Source organism: Leopardus geoffroyi, chromosome D3 (assembly GCF_018350155.1).
Source record: "Leopardus geoffroyi isolate Oge1 chromosome D3, O.geoffroyi_Oge1_pat1.0, whole genome shotgun sequence".
NCBI lineage: Eukaryota > Metazoa > Chordata > Mammalia > Carnivora > Felidae > Leopardus > Leopardus geoffroyi.
This window is the reverse complement of record NC_059339.1, coordinates 50,202,707-50,220,125: the sequence shown is the minus strand read 5'-3', so window position 1 is coordinate 50,220,125 and position 17,419 is coordinate 50,202,707. Positions and strand designations below refer to the sequence as shown.

At 42.5% G+C, this 17,419-nt stretch overlaps 2 protein-coding genes across 4 annotated transcripts in view; one reads left to right on the top strand and one right to left on the bottom strand.

Annotated features, from left to right (window-relative positions):
• Positions 1-3,386: 3,386 nt before the first annotated feature.
• LOC123588174 (sterile alpha motif domain-containing protein 1-like) lies at positions 3,387-12,870 on the bottom strand. Of its 3 annotated transcripts, none has more exons than XR_006707739.1 (3): positions 11,145-12,870; positions 8,595-8,663; positions 3,387-3,703 (listed from the first exon to the last, which is right to left on the bottom strand). XR_006707739.1 is itself a non-coding variant. In XM_045458564.1 (3 exons), the coding sequence occupies exons 1-2, from the start codon at positions 12,868-12,870 to the stop codon at positions 8,632-8,634; spliced, it is 828 nt and encodes a 275-aa protein (XP_045314520.1). In that variant the 3' UTR covers positions 3,387-3,703; positions 8,595-8,631. The 3 variants fall into 3 exon arrangements, 2 of the variants coding, with proteins under 2 accessions (XP_045314520.1, XP_045314522.1); XM_045458564.1 differs by having other exon boundaries at positions 12,075-12,870; XM_045458566.1 differs by lacking the exon at positions 3,387-3,703 and adding an exon at positions 7,423-7,836 and having other exon boundaries at positions 12,075-12,870.
• CDH2 (cadherin 2) overlaps positions 12,450-17,419 on the top strand; it is a 216,087-nt gene continuing 211,117 nt past the window's right edge. Inside the window, exon 1 of the mRNA XM_045458563.1 lies at positions 12,450-13,365. Coding sequence (XP_045314519.1) covers positions 13,306-13,365 — 60 coding nt within the window. The 5' untranslated portion in view covers positions 12,450-13,305. The remainder of the gene's footprint in view (positions 13,366-17,419) is intronic.

The following is a 17,419-nucleotide window of genomic DNA, read 5'->3' as shown; positions in this document are numbered from 1 at the left end:
GTTGTAACAAAAATAGGATGGCAAGGACCTATTTTAATAAAATGCATTTAACATATGAATAATATTACAAATATTTTTGAGATATATAAAGGACATATATGGAAGACTAAATATTTTACAGTTATTACCAAATTAATGCATAATTTAATGCCATCCAAACAAAAAACAACTGTAATTCAAGGTAATTTAACAACAAATATTGTAAACTTCTCCCAGAAGAATAATCAAGTAAGAAAAACACAGAATTTTTTAAAACAACAATTAGAGGAAGAGATAAGTCTTCCCATATAGGAAGCTTATTATAAAACTGTAACAGTTGGGGCACCTGGGTGGCTCAGTTGGTTAAGCGCCTAACCCTTGGTTTCAGCTTGGGTTATGATCTCACAGTTTGTGAGCCCACATGGGGCTCTGTGCTGAGGGTGCGGAGCCTGTTTGGGATTCTCTCTCTCCCTCTCTCTCTGCCTCTCCCCTGCTTACTTGCTCTTGCTCTCTCTTTCTCTCAAACTAAATAAATAAGCTTAAAAAATATATTTATAAAGCTGTAACAATTAAAGTAGCACAGAACTGACACAGACATGGAAAGACCCTGCTCAACAGACAAAAAAAGATACCTCGAATCAATGAGTGACTCTCCTGGGAACGCTAGGCTGGTAGGTAACAGTGCAGCTGGAGATGGAATTGACTTTCAACCTTCATTTCACACTTTTCATCACTAATAACTTGTAACAGACATGCAGTATGTGCAAGAATTAAATCTGTGTTAATTTAAGCCCCTGAGTTTTAGGCCATGTTTGTTAGCACAGCATAATGTAGCCTATCCAAACCAAAAGTCATACTCCAAGATACAATTTTTCCGGTAGAGTTTATTATTGACTCATAACACAAGCATAGATTTGAAATATCCTTACCCGTCTTAAGTAACAGGGGCTTCAGTGTCTTATGGAACTAGGGTGCAAAATTCTATGCTGCCAGTAGGTGTCATGATCCACACTACGCAGTGCAGACTAAAAAACTCAAAAAAAGCAAAAAAACAAAAAACCAATAAACAAAAAAGAAAACAAACAAACAAACAAAAAAAAAAACCACAGGCGCATAAGATTTACTGTGAGTTGGGTACCAAAAATAGGAAAGTAAAATAAATATGCCTGTTCATCAGGAGTTAACTCCAAGTAATAATATTTTTTTAATTGGTTCTCTATTTTATTAGTTGTATGATTTTTTTAAATGTTCTGTGTTGGTTGATTTTAATACAAAAATTTGAAAACATAATGTTTCAGTGTCAATGTTTTATTGTCACACTGAACTTGATAACTGATAAGAGATTATTGAAGCCATCCTAAAATCATTTGAGTAATGCTTGCACAGTGTTCTAAAAGCTTTGGTACTTGTACAGATAGCTATAACCCTTTAACAATAACTTCTATTACAAACAACCAGCCTAAAATCCTTTTCTCTCTCCTCCAAACAGTGACTCATTGGCAAAGGAAGCCTACCAAGGATTCCAGGGGCCTTGCTTGTCTCTGACTCTGTATTGTGCCACGCATGTTCATATCTTTGCTGAACACTTGTCAAGGAGCCAGTCAGTGTGGGTCTGATATAGTAAATAAAAAGCAATAATGGTGGAAACAGAATGGATAGTTCACAGTCTGAATAGTGTCCATAATAAACAGCTGTGAACCTGCTTTATGAGAGTAGACTCTACCCTGGAGGCATATTCAGGATACAAACGTACCCTTCTATTTTACAAAATTAGATGCTGCCTTTGGGAAAACTTCCTGAAGACCACTGCTCTACACCAATTATCATCAGCTTTATCTGTCTGAAGGTAAAGTAGCTGGAAAGTTGTTCCTTCTCAAATACATGTTTTTCCTTTAATCTGATGTGTTTGTCTAAGGGCCTATTGGTGTTTTGTGGTGATAGATGCCATAGAAGCATTTTGTGTTTTGGCCTAATTGGATGACCTTGGTTTCCAGACCTGTCAGCTTGACAATTTTTACAAGTGGTAAGTTCGAGCGAAATAAAATTTCCAAAATTAAAGATAAATTTGGCAAAAAAGCACAAAAATGAGATGACAAGTAGCCTTAAAGGTCTGAAGAATTTGTTCTAAACTATGAGCACCTCCTAATGGCTGGCTCACAGAGCCTGGCCACACTACACCCGTTTGAGGATTAGACTTTTAAAGAAAGCACAGAAAAAGTCAGCAGTGCGAATAACTAAGTATCTTTTTGTTCTTTCCTCTCCACCTACTCCCTCCTTACTGCCTTTTTTATTCACTGTTTTGTTTTTAAGATATTATAAGCTGACTCAGATATATACAGATTTTTAAAAATAGCATCAGTCACACAGAGCTAAGAAAGTATATTTGCTATGAATTTGACTCAAAGGAGGACAAAGAAAAATGTTTAGGGAAGAAAACTGTGGTCAATAGCAAATATTTTTAAATGAAAACAGGAATTGGGAAACTGGTAACTAAAGATACAAAACATTTATTTTTATATTTGAAAAATAGCATAAAGATTTTAAGAATTTGATTTCCGGAAAAACTAGTAATTATGATATTGGTTGTTTAAAATAAATGCAACATTTTGGAGGACCACACATGAGTTTTTTGCTGTTAGTGAAGACTTTTTTTTTTTTTTCAACGTTTATTTATTTTTGGGACAGAGAGAGACAGAGCATGAACGGGGGAGGGGCAGAGAGAGAGGGAGACACAGAATTGGAAACAGGCTCCAGGCTCTGAGCCATCAGCCCAGAGCCTGACGCGGGGCTCGAACTCACGGGCTGCGAGATCGTGACCTGGCTGAAGTCGGACGCTTAACCGACTGCGCCACCCAGGCGCCCCAGTGAAGACTTTTTTTAATGCAGGTTTTTTTTTTCTTTTTAATGTTAACTTTGGAAAACTATAAATAGCAATTGTTTTTTTACTTTAATTTTGGTAATAATCCGATTTTGCCATATTGATTATAGGAGATGCCAACAGCAATTTAAACTTTAGGACTTAAAGAGGAATGCAAAGTGATTTCTTAATGGTGTACAACATGCAAGCAACTAGGTTGATTTTGTGATTCTTTTTGGGTTGTTGTTCTAGGTTGATTTTGTGATTCTTTTTGGGTTGTTGTTGTTGTTGTTGTTGTTGTTGTTTTAGTTTATTTACTTTGAGGGAGAGAGCACGCACAGATGGGGAAGGGGCAGAGAGAGAGAGGGAGACAGAGAATCCCAAGCAGGCTCCATGCTGTCAGCGCAGAGCCTGATGTGGGGCTCGAACTCGCAAACCATGAGATCATGACCTGTGCAGAAGTCAGCTTCAGCTGAGCCACCCAGGAGACCCTGATTTTGTGCTTCTTAAAAACAAAACAAACAAACCAAAAAACGTGTACTACATGGAATGCCTTTAGGATTTTAGCCAGATTCTAGGGTTATCTTTTCTAGGTTCTGCTGAACAAACTGAAGAATTTCCTGCTTATTCAGATCTAAGCAGGTTGCTTTCCTTCAGGCAGGAGCTATCTCAATTCATCATCTATTCATTGCTAACTTTTGCCAGGCATGTTGAGTTTGAAACTCTCACTGGAGGCTTCAAGTGTCCGTGTTCCTGCTCACCATGGTTCTCCCCCGCTGCCAGCCTGTCACCACCCCTTCGTTTCTTTTCCTACAAATTCTGGAGTCTGTGCAGAGCAGCTCTGACGTCTTCCTGTCCTCTGTAGAGCTAAGAGTAAAAGAAAAAGATTTGCAGGATCTGTGTTATATTTTGTTTCACTCTCAGATAAGTGATCCAATTTGGACACAAGCTTTTTAAAAGTCCCTAATTTTTTTTTGAAGAGAAAGTATTTTCTTAATAATTAAAAATAGGCTTTTTCCTCTTCTATGTTGCTACTAGTGAGTGGTAAGCTACCCAATTTTACTAGAAGATACACTGGACATTCTAAGCAGAAGAAATACATTTTTTAGAACTGATTCTCTGGAAATATAACTTCTGATGAAATGGTGAACAATTTCTACACAGCTGTTTAATGGATGTAAATATATCCCTTTTAACTCCAAGCTTGAAATCATCATGTGTATAAAATCTTTATAAGTCACTATAAGGTGAAGTGGTGGCACATTGTTGAACAATAAGGTTATGAAATTCAACCTCATTAGACTTCAGATGAATAATAGAAGGTTCACACTAAGGGAAAGGCAAGAGGAATTAAATATTCAATCAATGATTCTCAACAGCAGGAACGTTAGGGAGGATACTAGTGATGGGCTTCCCCACTAGGAACTTGTCACAATATTTGGGGCAAGGGCACATATTGATTCACATACATTTATAGGATGCTCTTTTCATTCCAAAAAATGATGCTTTTTCTAGGACATTTTAGTACACACATACTGTGTGACAACAGCATCCAAAAAAAAGGTTGAAATCATCGTGGCAGATCCCTTAGTTACTGAAGTCTGTTTTTCTCAACTACTCCAGATTTGAGGTTTGGATTACCAATATTGTAAATTTATATTTCATTAGTCTATTTGAAATACTATTCCATCCATATTATATGGATAAGTACTGCATTCTGGATTGTTTTAGCTAGTGCAAACACAAGTGAACACATGAGGATGAATACACACCTGTGGATTGCTTCAACAGGACGTGGGACAAACTTAAGAATGGTTTTCATAACTATTATTTATATTATGTTGAGGATAGAGGATTTAGAAGGGTTTTGTTTGTTGTTTGTTTGTTTTAAGCTGCAAACTATAGGTGTTAAAACAGTGAAGTGGGACTAGGTAATATGTGAAGGAAAGACTATTTCTCCCAGAACATGGAGAAAAACAGGGCAGTGGGGAGTGGTGGTGGTGGGGGTTCTTCATGAACTTCAGTAAAGGCTAGATCACAATGGTATCCTAAACTGCTTCCATGGATAACTTGGGGACTGATGTGTATATATCAGTCAGGGAAAAAGTATCAGCAGGCATCCAGCCTCCAGATAATCACCTAGGGCTCCTTCCTACCTCTGTCAAGGAATAAGTCACAGATAAATCTAGAAAGAGAAAAATAAGGTCAAGCCACCAGCAGAGTGCAGTGTGGCTTGAGCCTGTCTCAGCTGGGGAGTCCCTTTAAATACTTCTCCAGGGCAGAAACTAGTTCCAGGACCCATACCGGCATAGGCATGTACTGTAAGTGGAGGGGTAATGACTCCTATTTCATCAGAGTGTGAGAAGACAGTGGTTAGGAGACTTTGGTTCTAAGAAGGTTCTTGACATCTTAGAAACAGTCTGTGAACCCATCACCGAAGCAAAGTGCAGGCCGGGTAGGATGGCTTAAGGAAAACTGGGAGGATCGAGTGAAATTCTGCACACTGAACATAATCCACTTCCCCAAGAAAGCCTCTGACATGAAAGACAGAGACAAAAATAAACACTGCAAGAAAAGCAACAGAGAGTAAACTGAGATAATTCAGGAAATGGAAGAAAACTTTTAAAGTAGTATGGAAAGATAAGAGAAGCTCTTACATTTATGAAACAAGAGCAAGTTTCTATAAAAGAAACTATCAGAGAACAAACAAAAACTCTTGGAAATCAAAAATATGACCAAATATTCAACAGAAAGTCTGGAAGAAAAGCTAAAGAAATCTGCCAGAAAATGTATATAAAAGAGAGAGAATGAAGGGGGCAGGGAACAGAGAAAAACAAGAGAGATAAGAAAATTAAGGATCCATCTGTGAGGTTCTACATCCAGAAAATAAAAAAAATTAAAGAAGCTAACTTATATCTTCTTATACTATCTCACTAACATATGGATAGGGTTTATTTTGAATTAAAAAAAAAGGCTATAGCCTTTTTGGTAATTATAACTACCAAAAGCCATTTTACATAATTTCCAACTTTATAAAAACAACTCAAGAGGGAGAATTTTTGAAGTATAATAGGTTTTTAATATTTCTTGATGTAACAATTTGAGAACTGGGAATAGCAGCACACATCCCCACCAGCAAGCATCTCAGAGTGACACTTTCTTACTGCTGATGATGACATGGCCTTACCTAGAGATGTGCAAATTCTGGGAGAGAATTCTGAACCGCCCTGGATGATTGTCACTTATCAGTTGTCCTGTTATGTGGACCTTCCTGTCAGTTTTGGATGCTACAAGGCTATCCCACACTCTTGTCCAAATTCCATGTTCTCTCTCTCTCTCTCTCTCTTTTCTTTTTTTGGTATGACTCACTTCGAAAACTGAACATTTATTGATCAATTACTAGGATTAAGATATTGCCCCTAGCCTGTAGTTTAGCCATAGTTAACATTCTGTCTACATCATAAGCCCCTTCTCTCATGACAGAGCACAAACTTCAGATGCTTTGGTTCTTTCCTTCTTCTGATGTCCAGCTGTGCTCATTTGTTCCTGCCAGCTGCTCACCCCTTTCCTCATAGTCCTGAGGACCAGAATCCTTGAAGAATTCTTCCTTCGCCTGAAGTCATTTCAGGTTCTAGTAGGCTTCAAAGGGTTTGAAATTTCATATGGCTTGGATAACACAAATACATGTTTATTATTGGCTGGCCAGCTACTTTAGAAGTGAGAATATTCCCATCTCCCACAAATAGATTTTCTAAAAAGCTTCTCAAGGATGATTCAAAATAATAGACCTCCCAGAAAGAAAATGCTTATTTATGATAATCACTCAGCTCTTTTGAGCTATGGAAAGGATGAATCACAGTGACATACAGTGTAAATTCTGTAATAAATGGGACTATTGTTGATTTTTTACGTTCACTGTTTAAATGGATAACTTGGACTGTATCTTCCCAGATTGTATTGTAATATAAGAAATCCTCTATGAATGATTATGGTGTGTTTAACTGAATATAATTTTCTCAAATATCTATGGATGAGCATGTGTTGGGCTTTGTAATAGGCAGATAAATATATTATTTTTTAAACTTGTGGGTGAGTCCAGGGGAAAAAAGGAGAATGATTTAATAAGCACAAGGCAGCTTGTTGGTTGTGCCACATCATTAAAATGTGACTTAACTTGGGGCACCTGGGTGGCTCAGTTGGTTAAGTGGCTTGACTTCAGCTCAGGTCATGATCTCACAGCTTGTGTGATTCTGTGTCTCCTTCTCTGCCCCTCCCCCGCTCATGCTCTGTCTCTCTCTCAAAAATAAACAAACATTAAAAAAAAATGTGACTTAACTTTAGGTACCAAATAATCATTCCTCTTGTGAGAGCTGAATCCACAGCCTTAAAGAGTACCATATATTTATCTAAAACTTCTCTCTAAAGAACTAAATAGGCTTTACTGACATTATTTTCTTAGACCACTCAGCATTTTGTGAGGAAAGTGGAACTATTTAGGTTGTATAGGTAAGAAAATATGTAAAGACATTAAGTGGCATGTTTAAGATTATCCAGCCAGCCATAGATCTGGGAAGAAAACAATCATCTCCTGAGTCCAAAAAATACTTTATCAACTGCCTTGAATTTCACTGGAGGAAAGGGCACAGAGTCAATATAAGTTCAGATACTAAATATGTTTTAGTATCCTCTAAACCCTGACAGTTATATTTTGGAACCTTCCAGAAGGCAGATCTTTGCTTTTAAAAGGACACAAGGGCAAAGGTTTGGCACAACCAATGTTACCAAAGTCTTCAGCATGATTTGTTTTATTTTCTGCAGAAACGTTTATCTTGAGAAATAGGCCTTCTGATTCTGAAGTAATCCCAAGTGCTGCTGTTATCCCATAACTACCTATGCTTCCCAAGCAGAAGGTGGATTTCTTGAATGTCATGCAAATTATATTTTCTCAAATACAGCTGATGTTCAAGCAGGGCTCTGAAATCAACTGTGAAATCTTGACTCTGGGAACACACAGAAAGTGGTTCGAGAAATGACAAATCAGGTTCTCTGGAGAAAGGTTCTAAGCAAAGTAAATTTTAGTCCCGGTCTTGCTATTATCAATTGATGAGACAATTCAAAAATGAGTTTGTTTTCCTATATAAAATCAATACATTAATATTTAAGATAGTTTCCTACTAATACTTTAATATTCTTAATGTTTTTATGCACCTTTTAAAGCCACCAAATATTTATTACTTTTGTCAGTCTGTAGAATATTTATTCAGCCATTATTATCTACATTAGAGATTTTGTGTTGCTTTGTAAAATCTGAGCCTCCCCAAAAGCCTTATTTGTTTGTTTTCATTGCAAACGGTACTGCAGGAGGTGAGAGGAACATTCACTGAGTAACTCCATTCCAAATCCTCACTGGAAATAAGGCTATGTAATACACACATACATAAAATGCCAATGCCTTACTATGTTCTACTGTGTTCATATCAGGCTTTCTTAAGAAATACTGATATATTATCCACATTTTAGAGATCATGAAAAAGACCCTTAGAAATGTTGAGAAACTCAACCAAGTTCATAGAGCTAGGTCCCCCTGAATTCAAAATCATAATCTGTTTATTATGCCCTTTTACCTTCCAGAAGGGATTCTTCTGGGGGATGAAGGGGTGCTCCTTGTAATATAAAGGCTGCTTGTGAATTGCTTCCCTGGTCATGGAAATTTATCACTCCCTTATTCACTTACTTGACCATAAGTGCTTCAAGTTACTTGGTTATATTTTCCATGGAAACAATGAGTTTGATTTTCAAATACTAAAAGCACAAAAACCCCAAAAACCTAAAAAAGAAAAGAAAAAAAAAATAAAAAATTAAAATTTTAAATAAAGGAAAGAAAGGTAAATAATATCCCCCAAATAAGAGTAGGTTAAAAAAAATAAAGCCGGGTTTTTCTTCTAGTATTGGGACAGATCGCGACTTCCCTGGTAGAGTGCCAAATGAACAGCCAGCTTGTACTCAGCAGCCAGGTTGTATGAAAGATATGAATCTTGAAACGCCAGAATCACACTAAATATGGTGAGATGATCACACTGAAAAAGGCACCGGAGAACTGAGACCCGCAGAGAGAAAAGCAGTTATGTGCCCCATGTTACATACACTGCAAAGAACAAAATATCTAAGAGAAATGAAGGACAAATCCCCAGCCTCATTAAATTTTCTTTTTCTTGTTTTTGTTAAACCTTCCTCTCATATCATTGATTTTTCTAAAGTTAAAAGGGACTGTTGAGATTAATGTAAAGAGCTTACATAGGACAGGGAGTAAGAGAACTTGTGTCTCATTGGGGTTCCCTACTTGCCAGTGGGTAGCCTTGTGAACCTCTTTAAGCTTCAGTGTTCCTAGAAAATAAGGGGGTTGCATAGATCGTCTTTAACTTTAATTAAAACATTCCATAACTCTATAAAATGGGTATTACCCAGGCAAGGTCAGCTTTAATATACTAAAGCTAATTGGGGAGAAACTTGCAACGTGCAGGACATTTCCTAAGGGATAAGGGTCAATCCTAGCTTGCAAAGGAGGTTGAGAGAAGGAGGAAAAGTGAAGGAGTGCCTTCATTCAGTATCTGGGAAGGACCTTTGCAGGGTAAAGACAAGTGTTTGGGCATTTGGGAAGAGAGGCTGTACGTGGGGGGCTGCAGGCAGACTACTACTATTTGTGGTTTGTTTCCAAAGTGAGGACCCTTTTATACGAAAACACTGGCATGATGTATTTATAGGTTTAGCATCTCCAGTTTGAGAAAATATACCAGAACAAAAAATTGTTACAATTTACTTTGAAATAAAATTTTAAAACTGAATCATCATGATATCTATCTATCTATCTATCTATCTATCTATCTATCTATCTATCTATCATCTATGAAGACTGGCTATGGATGCAGGACACATGGTTTATTCAGTCTGTCCATGATGCTTGGTGCACATATTTATTTGCAGACTTCTTGTAGTAAATCAGCAGCAGCCCATGGGCCAGAAATCAAGGGATTAGACTGATTTTTAATGTATGAACTCAGACTTAATTTTTGTTATTTTCTTGTCTTCTCCCTTTTTCCCCACCACTTGGCTGTTTCCCTGGGTCACTGCCAAGCCCCCTGCAGCCCTGGAGTTCTTTAGGCTGATGGAAAGTTAGTTTCTGACTGACAGTGCTGTGATCAGAGGCTGAAAATCTTAAGAGTTCGGTCACCATTTGCCTAGTGAAATGAATGGCCCCATTAGATTATCTTAACTATGGTACAATGGAGGCAAGGATGTGTTGCGTGCCAAAGTCAACACTAGATCTAATTTTATGAACATCAAATGGATGCACAAAGTCTCCAATAACATGATTTTAGACTAGGCTATTCCTTCTTGTGATAAAAGGCTGATTAGCAAGATGTGGCTGACCATGTGATCAAGTTAATCTCAGACAAGATTCCAAAGCAATTCACAACCATTGAAAAAGGAGAGCCATGCAAGTTGGACCAAATTTTTAAAAAATGCTGCAAGTTCTTATCTGTATGATCAAAAAACTATTGGAATCAGAGAATTAGTTAGCTGACAGGCATTCCAAAGCAGATTTTGAAGTCATAGTAAGAGTTTAATTTATAAGGGCATGATGTTTAAAGCTTCTAGCAAATAATACTAACAAGCAATAGAGTTATTCAGGCTGAAATCTGTTCTAAGTTTAAAGTAATCAGAACAGCAATAAACATCAATGGCTACTGCTGGGAGTGGGCTGGATGTAAACTAAGGTCTCATGTCCAGGATCAAAGCTTAATTCTTAAGCATGAAGACAGGTTCTATAAATGCCACTTGGTAATACAACAAACAGTATATCCATATTGCTACTGAATGTTTTACTATTATGTACAGTTCCTTGAAATTGGAACTTATAAATATCCTATTGCAAGGAGAACTTTTAGGCCGATTAGCAATGGTGTGACAATAATATTTAGCAAAGAAGAGAGAGAGAAAGAACAAGCCTCACCTTTCATCTTTAAATTGAATTAACATGACCTTCCTTATTCTTTTGAGAGGAAAATCCAGGAAATTTTTTTGAGATCCATTTTAAAAATGGCCTACAATATTATGTTTTAATTAAAATTGAATAAGCTTCCCTATGAATATTAAAAATTTAAAAGCCTAGCCAGCAATTGTACATTATTAAAAGCTGCATCACTCATGTCAAAGAAATTAGTACTTGATTTTTAGAGATTCATCATCAAGTTCTTAAATGATCAGTATCCTGAAACTCAAATTCAAATAATGTTAATACTTCAGTTACCCAAAGCAGAGGAATAATGTTCATTAACTGCAACGAAGTTCGACGACCTCCAGAGTATGGGAACGCTCAGATAAAACCGGTATTTTTATTTACCTGTAATACTTAAAAAAAAAAAAAAAAAGTTCTGGAAAAAATGTATTATCTTGCCCAAATCAGTTACTCCTCACCCCTCCCTCCATTTCACAAATATTTGTGACCCAAACTTGTAAAGTCTCTCACTTTTTGTGTCCCACTCCAAGTTCATGCCTTACAGAGAGGAAGCAAAACTCCTTTTCTGGGTGCGAACCCTGTAATGTCATTTTTTCTTTTAGATAATCCTATTTTCACAGACAGTTCTGGCTTTTAGATTGTTTACCCCTTTCTTTCTATTTCTTCTGGTTTTCTTTGTTGATGATGTTGGAAGGTGGTGTAAGCAAGGAAGTCAAACTCCCTGAAAACTGTTTGTTAAAAATTGTGAACAGTACCACTAACGAGTAGAAATATAAAACGGGAGACTTCAAATAAAATAACGCTCACTCTCAAATTCCCAGAGGGAACAAAAGAAAACGAAACAGCACACAAACTTGGGCTATTCCTGTACATCTGCAAAGGTGGGAGAAGTACTAGCGCCGAAGAGAAACTGCGGCCTCCGCCCTCCCCGGCCCGCAGGTGGCTCGTGGCAAGCACCTCAGACAACAATGGCCAGGGTGGGCTCTGCCTGCGTTGCTAGTTTGCTATGTCTGTCCCTACCCTGAAAAATCATCTATCTCGAAAGAATGACAAAACAGAAAGAGAAGCGTGCGTTCGGCTACCTCGGAGGCATTCCCCCTCCCTTCCTAATCTCTAATTCCTCATCGCGGTCCAACGATGAACCTGCCAACCATCAAGTTCCTGTGCAAGTTCTTTTATTTCCCGCAGCCCCTCCACCTGCCAGGGCGGTGTTCCACGCACCCCAGACTTCCCTCCGGCGACCCCCCGCGGGCTGCAGCAAAAACGGGGTGCTTCGGCGGGGCGGGGGCGGACGGCTGCTGTGGATCTGGCCGGCTACAGCCGCAGCTCGGTGGCCTCCGATTGGCCACGACGCGGGCGGGGAAGCTCGGCGGAGGAGGGAGGCGGGGGCGAGGGCGGCGGCGGTGGCGGCGGCAGCGGGCGGGGAGAGGAGAGGAGAAGAGAAGAGAGAGGGCCGCGCAGCCTGGCAGCGCGTGCGGCGAGCGCGGGGAGAGCGGCGGTGGCGGCTGCGACTCGCGTCGGTCGCGCTCGCTGAGGCCGAGCAGGGTGCGCGGGCGGCGGCGGCGGCGGCGGCGGCGGCGGGGGGTGGGGCGGCGCGCGCGAGTGAGCGGCGCCGGGCAAGGACCGGCAGGCGGGTGCTGGCGCGCAGGCACCAGGGGCGGCCGCGGCGGCAGCTGCGCCGGACGGAGCCGGGGCAGTAGCGGCCGCGCCGACCCCCGACCTCACCCCCGCGCGGCCGAGGCCAGAGAACAGTCTCCAACTCTCCGGGGGGCCGGAAAGGGGGCCGGGAAGCGGCCCTCAGCCCCCACGCAGCAGAGGCTCCGGGCGGCGGGACTGCTGCCCTTTGTGGGCGCTGCGCGCACGGCCCGAAGCGCCCTCCCCGCGGCGCTCTCCTCGGCATCTTCGTCTTGCAGAGCGGCCCTGGAGAGGGGACCCAGAGGAAGCAAAGCCACGAGCCCGAAACCTCGCGTTGCGGAGCTCCTGGGGAGCGCCAGCCGCTCCACTTCCACCGCCGCATCCTACACCGGCCAAGGTCCCCGCCGCCTGCATCCCTCCCGGCTTCCGCTGCGCTTAGGGCCGGAGCCTAGCCGCCTGCGCTGCCACCGCGGCCGCCTACACACACACGCACACACTCTTTCTCTCTCTTTCTCCCTTTCTCACACCCTCACACGCACGCCCGCCTCCTCCCCCGCCCCCTCCCCAGCTTCTTGATCTCTCGGTCTGTTTTATTACTCCTGGTGCGAGTCCCGCGGACTCCGCGGCCCGCTATTTGTCATCAGCTCGCTCTCCATTGGCGGGGAGAGGAGAGCAGCGGTGAAGGGGGTGGGGTGGGGAGGGGAAGGGAAGGGGGTGGAAACTGCCTGGAGCCGTCTCTCCGCGCCGCTGTTGGTGCTGCCGCTGCTGCCGCCGCCGCCGCCGCCTCCGGCTCCTCGCTCGGCCCCTCTCCGCCTCCATGTGCCGGATAGTGGGAGCGCCGCGGACCCTGCTGCCGCTGCTGGCGGCCCTGCTTCAGGTACGCGGCGGTCTCCGCGGGCCGGGCCGCGGGCGGGGTGGGGCGGGCGGCGCCGGGTCCCTTTGTTCCCCGCGCCGCTGCGGGGCCAGGCTGCGCACCCGGGAAGGGAGGTGCCGCACCGCGCGGTCGGGAGCTGCGCAGGCACGAGGCTCGGCCGGACTCAGGGGCAGGGCTGGCCGGGCCGGCTGGTCTCCCGCGCCATTCCTGGCAGGTCCCGAAGGAACAGATCGCGGGCCCCCTCTGCTCTTCACTCCTGGCCGGGCGAGCTTGCAGGGGGTGTCTCCAGGCAGCAGAAGGATGAGGCAGGATAGCTCCCAGGTTTTCCAGTTTTCTACGCTTCTCGCCCCTCGCTTTGCACTTTGCTCCAATTTTTTTGTTTATTTTTGCAGGGATGGGTCGCGAGTTTGCAGTAGGAATTCTCACTCTCGTGTCTTAGTTACGGGACGTGCCTCCACCCCACCCCGCCCTGGCACCCGCGCGCCTCCCGGTGCCCGAGGGCTCCACTGTCCTATTGTCTTTACCTCAGCCCAGAGTTGCCTTCTGTTCTTGTTTTCTTGCCCTCACTGTGTTCTTTGTCGGTCCCACCTGGCAAGAAAACCTCATCCCGTTGCCCCGAAGAGTCTATACGGGCCGGGGCCTCCGCACTCAGCCCCTGGCCCCGCACGCCCCTTATCCCGGCGGGCGGGGAGAAGTTCCGTTACTCGGCTATTATTCCTCTCCCTGTGTACGCTGTCTCTGCCCTGCGTGCGTCCACGGGGACGCCTTAGCGAGGAGCCTCTGCACTTTTCACGCTTTCGGGAGAGCGCCAGACAGCCTCTTCATGGAATCAGTACTAGGAGGCTCCTCCGCGGCAGAAAGCACCTGCTTCAGGCAGGTCGCAGGCTTTTTTGCCACTCCGCGCCATCGGTCTCCAGCCCGGCCGACCGCCCAACTTTCCCGCGGCGTCCGGCGGGGGGATACCCCGAGGCCCCTCCCGTCCGCCGACCGGGTCCCGGGAAGCTACGCCGCGCGCCTCAGCTGCGACCCCCGCCGGGAGCGGGGGCAGGGCGGGGGTACCGAACATGCACCCGCACGCTATGGGTTCCAAAGCTGCTGCAGGAGAGGGGCGTGTCCACACTGAATGCAGGTCAGGGTCCCTCGGGAAATACACCAGGGCGGGGGGGGGGGGGGGCCGGGCAGCGCACCCTTGTGGCTGGGGTGGCCAGCGGGTGGCCGCTCTGAAAAGTCCGGGTGCGGCTCGGAAGTGCCGTGGCGCCGGGGGCGGCCCGGGCAGGGACAGATGGTGCCGATCGCCCCCCTCCGTGGTCTTCATGGGTCGGGGCCTGACGCGCTCCGGCCGCGGGGGGACTGCGGGCGCCGGGGGCGGGACGAGGTCGGCGCCCGCGGTCTCTCACGCTTTCTCCCGCCGCCCCCTAGAGGGGTGTGGGCAGAGGCCGCTGGAGCCCTGTCCATGGTGCGCCGTGGAGCGGCGCGCCCTGCCCTGCTCTGCGCTTTCCTCCCCCAGGTTGTGCTTTCCAGCTTTCTGGCTCGCTCTCTTTTCTCTGGCTTCTTGGACGCCCGGGTCCCGTCTTTCCTTTCTCCTTTCTTGGGTTTCTCCTTTTGTTCTTTCGTCTCCTGCTGGTCTTTCTCCCCTTCCCCCACTCGCCAGTCCGCCCTCCTCGGCTCTCTCCGGACTCTGGGGTTTTAGAACTATTAGACTAGTTGTTTTTGGCCTCTGCAGTTTTGGGAAGTGGATGGAATTTCTTTTAACTGGGGGAGGAGACCCGTCAGTCACTTGCTAACAAAAGTATCTCCTGTTATAAAACCGCCCTTTATTCTTGGAGTGCACACTCCTCATTCTTGAACCCTCTTGTCACTTCATTTATTGTTTCTTCTTTTCAAATGGGGTTTGCTAAAGAGGTTAGACTGAAGGGGAAGAAGGAAAAAAGTGATACTTCAGTTGTTTGAAGTTAGGGAGAAGGCGAGATAAACTTAGGAATCCTACGGACAAAAGACATTTTCCTTCTTTTTTTTTTTTTGAACAGGAAATGTCATAGATCAAAAAAAATCTTATTTTTAAAAGTACTAATTTTGAACATCATTAAGTGGTCTCACAAATTTACAAAGAACTTTTAATAAATTTTCAGAGTGTGAGTCCAGCAGTAGATGGCATGTTTACTAACTTTTTGATCCGAAAGTAAGTTTTAATTGAATACTGTGCAGGGAAGTTGTTGGTCATTAATACCATGGGGCTAAATTTGGTACCGCTGGAGCAATCCCATTTCCTCTTAGTCATCCGCCTTGAAGTCAGGTATGAATTTTGTAAGTCATTTTCTTTTTTAAGCATTTAAAAAATAGCATTTATAAACGGCAAATAAAGTGCTTATCTTTACCATTGTATGTCCTTTCTCAGTTTCTTCTAGGATGTTACCTTGACTTTTGTAAACCCCCAGGAAAGGGGAAAGTATAACTTTGTCATCAAGTTATTTGGCAGTCTCCTAATTCATAGGTGTAAGTCAAGCAGTAACATTGAATGATTTGCAAGGTCATTAGGAGTGGAAGCAGAGCAGTTTATGCAACATGAGTTTTAGGGTTAAGTGCACCATGTGGATTGTACAACTGAGATTAGAAATGTCTTTGTGCTAATGGCCTGCTTTACACACCAGAATAACAAAGATCTATCTGCAAGGTGAAAATGGCCCCTCTGCAGTCATCTGCTATTAAAAGTCTTGTCTTTTCTTTTCTTTTCTTTTCTTTTCTTTTCTTTTCTTTTAGGTCAGACTAAGAAGACAAGAGTTTTAGGAAGGTGAATGAATAGATTACTAAGGTAGATATAGAGCAATCTTATTTTTTTTCAGACCAGTCAAAAAAGAATCATTAAATAATCAAAAGAACTTCATGCCTTTACGTGTTAACTGAAGTATCTCTTGTTTTACTTTGAACATTTTTTTTTACTTTCAGAGATTATTAGTTTAGTTATCCTATTATATTTACATGATTCTACTCAATTTTGCACATTGTGGTATTCAGCTTTAAGATTTTTCTCTATTCTTCATTTTAACTTATGGCATTAGCATTGTCCTTTACACTCAAAATGAAAAAGCAGAAATTGAGCATTAAATTTTACTGATCAAGGGATATCACAAAGTTATGAGAAGCTTCCCTTTTAAAGTATACAAGTGACTTTCAAGGCCTTAAATAGATTTATCATCAGACAAAAAAAAATCAATTTTACTTCTACTACCTACCCAGTAATTACTAGACTAGAAACCTGCTTTGTTTTTCTCATTCACATTGTTCTAATTTAAATACACTTGTATGGGTTATGAAGCATCAAGGACATCACCTTAATGTTTATAGATCCTCTGGATTCTTAGTTTTATCACATAGGTCCTGCTCTCAATTGTGGATGAGGGTATATGAAAAAAGATGCATAAACCATATGTGATTTTTACCTGTTAGGTGTATAGACTTTGAAGAGATTAATTTTCAACACCTGAAATATATAAAAAGAAACTTTATTTTAGGATGTAGAAAATCAAGGATGCAGTAGTCATTTTAAGCGCAAAAAATGTTTATTCCCAGTGTTTATTTGATTTTCATGTGTCTTTTAACAACTTCTTGTGAAAGTAAGGAAAATTAACATAGTTGGTGTTCACAGTTTATTCTGCTTAGTGGCTACAGTTACAGATATCTTTGCCCTTTTCTTATCTTGTAGCGTGTGGTCATTACTCATAGATGGCGCATTGCAAGCATACTAGGTGTGATCTGGAAAATAATAATTTGTGCATCCTAAGATATTTTATCCTAAAATATTTTATGGACATATTTTAAAAGTATATATATATATACACATACATATACACACACATGTATATATACATGTATATGTATATATAATTTGTTAGGCCCCAATTGCAAGTTCAGAATTTACATACAGATTCTACTTTGTGACTTTCATACCTTCATGGAGTCTGCTCTGACCTTCATTAAAAGTTCAGACTGAGATTTTAAGAGGAAATTCTTTTTAGATTGTATTTTTTACATATAGAGACTAAAGTCTTCTTTGAACAGA